Below are 4,419 nucleotides of genomic sequence, written 5' to 3' on the forward strand. Positions count from 1 at the left end.
TAAAAATTACGTTGCTTTATTGTTTTTAAAATAATGTCTATAACATTTAAGCTTATTTAAGTTCTCGATGATCCGCAGCTACTGCCACTTTATAGTAATCTTTGATATAAAATTTTTTCCGTGAATGAGCTTAGCGTTGAAGCTCTCCGCTTTTTAAAGAGTAAATGGTCTCTCTTCCAGACCCAGTTGCCAATTCTGGATTTCCAGACTCGCTTTCTTAAATCGTAATGATGTTTTTGCCATTGGGACGCCCTGGCGAGATGTATTTTTACTAATTCATATGCTTCCTGAAGCTGTTTTCTTATGATGTTTGGAGCTAATGCTGATTCATTTGGATCATTTATCGGAGATATGAGTTTCTAAATTGAGATGTGCCGGTGTGTATCTACCCAGAAAACATTTTTGCGCGTAAATATCTAGCAAGTCGCGCACAAATATGGTTCATATCGCGCAAGCAAAACACCCTATCCCAGTGCGTCGTCATAGCGGTAGTAAAACGCTAGCACATTTTGCGCGTGAACTCAATAAGCGATATGTACGCAAAACGCTAGCATATGGTATCCATTTGCATGTGATTCGCTGGTGTACATGAGCTTAACCAACTTGCGGGCAAAACTCACGCAAACCGCGTACACAGTTTATATACATAAGACGCGCAAACTTTGCGCGCAAGGAATGTTATCTGGGTAGTGGCCAGCGGTGTTAAATGCAAATTGCAATGCGACTAGTTTTTCATCCTACATGCATTGATCTTTTTCCACGAATTGGCTAATCATAGTCTTTATAGTCCTAATTCGTTTTCTTCACTGGATTGCAATGAGGTTAAGCGTAAGCAGGTAATTACATATATGTAATTACATATATGTTTGATGTTAAATATCTCCTTTGCTCTAATTGTATCTAATTGTATGGCTCTTAATTGTGTTACATGATCGGACGTGTTTGACAATGTCTCTAAACATGCCCAGTCAGTAATGTCTCTCATCAATTCGTAGGATGATCTTCGCAAAGCCAAGGTGTACAGGCGCCCTTCTGGAAGCTAGTAATTTAATCAGATAGCTAGGTTGTAGCTCTCTGATGTATGAATAATTGAGGATGAGAGATCAAGTCCGTCTATTACTCCAGAAGAGAGAGTCTTGAAAATAACAGGAAAGTTTCGATATGAGAGCAGATAAGAAGGAGTTGATTCAGGGGGAGAAAGTTCAGATTCTTCTGATTCATATACGGAGAAGAAACTGGGAAATGGACAATATGGAGAAAAATAAGGGATAAATAGTAATTTGGGAAAAATTTGCGTATAGTTTTTAGGGTTGATGAGACCCATGAGGTCCCCCCCCGGAGGTTCAAAGATTTGTCGTATGTCTACCACGATTAGTCTAATAAGATCGATCGCTCCCTCCGCCAAGAGCTTTCAATAACATTTTCCGTCGTTCTTTAAATTTTGATTTTATTTTATACAATTCATTTTTTAACCTTTATTAGTATAATTTAAATCCGACTGCTTAATTGTTTGATTGTGACTTGAATTAAAGCCGATAGTTAAGCTATCATCATTTCCTATTAAAATTTCTAATTCGACATTAGCCTTTCAAAATTTTATTCTGTATTAGTATTTTGATAGCAATATTTGATTCCATCATGTTTGCGTTTCAAAATTATTATATTTACAGTCGTAATTTATAGCGTATGTTCTATATCACACATTCTACATTTACGATTACATGTTTAATAAGCTACTAAATTTAAAAACATACGCGCACACATACACACATTCATGTATACACTTTGAACACACCTAGCGCGTCTCCCGATTGCTCTTGTAAAATATCGAATTAATAATAATTACAATGTAACAAAATAATTTGTTAGTATTATTTAATTCTAAAATCTTAAGCCTTTGTAAAGCATATTACGCTAAATATGTAAAAAGAGTCAATTCAAATAAGAATAAATTGAAATAATAATCATATATATTACATATGTATAATTTTTTAAATGTATTTAATAATAGTTGGAAGTTAATTGTATTAATATTTTGTATTAAATAGATATTATTATTCAAACTTTTGTAAGCTTATGTTTTTATTATTAAATATTAAATATTTGTAAAATATTTTTTTGATTACTTAATATTTTTTTATTTTATTTACTTTTCGTTTTTTATTTGTTTTATTCATTTAATTATTATTTATTTTAGATTTTTATTTGTTTCACTTTTTATTTTATTATTTATTATGTTCTCCTTTAGTATTTTATATCTACTTTCTAATTTATTATTTATCATTAAACTTTTGTTATTTATTAAACTTTTTTTTATAATGATTTAAAAGTTGTACTTTTTATTATTATCTTTTCTATACATTAGTGATCGATGTTCAGTTGTGCAATCACTAGCACACGCTTCCGTTATTAATTTTTCTATTATATATTTATTTTCATAAAATATAAAATTACAATTTGATTTTTACAAAAATTTATTTTTTTTTATTTCTATTTTTGTTTTAATTGTAGTTCTTTCGCAGAAAAATTTTCTCAACAACTATCGAGAAACAATCTTCCTACAAATTGTATCCATGAGCTTTCGTATCGATAGGGATTATTTCTATGATTACAAATTAATTCGCGTGATTTTGTATATCGAAGTAGTAGAAACATGATTTCTTAAAATAGTGGTTGATAATATGGAGTAATTTTTATGAGTTACTAAGATTATTTCCAAATTAATTTTTATTTACATATGCACATGCTTCTTGAAAGCAATCTAATTACTTCTATGTACAACGTGTTGTTCATTTCTGATTTTCCAATATAAATATCATCTATACAGTGTGTTAGAGAAATGTTGGCGGTCATGAAGTAAGAAAGATTATAGATTGGCTCAAATTAAAAAGGAAGGACCTGTACTGTTTTGTGATATTCGCAATAATGAACGAAAAATTAAATAAAGAAGATCGGCCAATCTGCGTGAGTAGAAGCGCGCGGCGACGAGAGTCGTCCCACTATAATCATATACTAAGCGGCGAAACGGTTGGCGGATCGCTCTCCGAGATATGATGGTGGTTTACGATATATCGCGATACTGCGCCAAAAAATGACCCATCCTTTTGGCGAGAAAATGATGCGCTATCATTTCCATACCACCTTGCGGTAGCATGGTGCGGTTTTTTTTATAGTGGTTTCTCCCATAGGCCTATTCCACTCTCAATTTGAAAATTGTTCAAAATGCCGTTATTATGCTGAATGTACTGTAAATGTGAAAAATTGATGGTGACAGTAAAAATTGATGGTTACAGTTCACAAAAATTGATCCATGGTTGAAAATCCTTCGATAAAATGTATTGCACACATTGGTAATGATACGGGCGTAATCCGTTACACGTAAGGCGTGATGTACTACGTATCGCGAAAGTATCACCAAATTCGTACCATATATTCATGCCATACGACGCATGCTAATTCCAGGATTTTCATAAAATGCTTCAAGAATCCTTCATCTCGTACACGAAGATGCACTACTGGATCGATTATCCCGATATTATGCATGACATCCATCAGTTTCAGATAATTATTGCACAACACGTAAAATAATGACACTTATTAGAATCAATTACATTACTAATTTGCTCCGCAGTCTTTACTCTAATATTCGGACAGACACAATTCAAAAACAGGAAGAAATTAATAAGATTTTCATTACTATTTAATAATAAGATTTTGCTTAGAAAATATTTTTCATTCATCAATATGAGATCTTTTGGAAAAAATTATTAAATATGTTTTATATACGATCATCAAATTCTTCAGAGCTTATCTCTCGAATTTAATAATATAAAGAGTATTTTTACAAAAGAGTTGTTTCTTCCGTTCTCCATTTTTTTGCATTTTTTACCACGCGCATTTAAAGCATTCTTATTCCATCGTTATTTTTAACAGACAGATTAGTTCTTTTTGTTTTAGCTGCGAAAGGAAGAGGATGAGATTTACAAATATCACGGCGAGGCAAAAGAAGATACATATCGATTCCGTCCGATTAATTATTCAAGTACATAACGTTCTATATTTTCCTAATTGATCCTCTGCCGTGCAGGTAACTTTTTTTTATTGACATTTATTGAGTGTCGCCGATACCACAGGAGATAAGGGTCAAAAATAGTTTTTCCTAAAGTCTCACCGGCTTTTACAAAATCATGGATTTATTCTTCAAAGTCCAGGACCAAAGCAAAAAACTAAATTTCTACTAGCGCCGAGATAGGTTTGAAATAAATTTTAATTTTAATCAATGAGTTTTGTTCCCCTTATATATACGTACATCGTATTATACCTATTTCTATTTCACACAATATCCTAATCTACTCATGCTTTTTGAACTTCTAAATTCGTACGCAGAGTATATAAAAATAATAAAAAATATAACTCATG

The 4,419-nt window shown here is 31.8% G+C and overlaps 1 protein-coding gene across 1 annotated transcript in view; it reads left to right on the plus strand.

Annotated features, from left to right (window-relative positions):
* The first annotated feature begins 436 nt into the window (after positions 1-436).
* LOC112638730 (short-chain dehydrogenase/reductase family 16C member 6-like) overlaps positions 437-4,419 on the plus strand; it is a 10,718-nt gene continuing 6,735 nt past the window's right edge. Inside the window, exon 1 of the mRNA XM_025410916.1 lies at positions 437-535. Within this exon, the coding sequence (XP_025266701.1) occupies positions 437-535 (99 nt within the window). The remainder of the gene's footprint in view (positions 536-4,419) is intronic.

Source organism: Camponotus floridanus, unplaced genomic scaffold, assembly GCF_003227725.1.
Source record: "Camponotus floridanus strain SB8 unplaced genomic scaffold, Cflo_v7.5 scaffold36, whole genome shotgun sequence".
NCBI lineage: Eukaryota > Metazoa > Arthropoda > Insecta > Hymenoptera > Formicidae > Camponotus > Camponotus floridanus.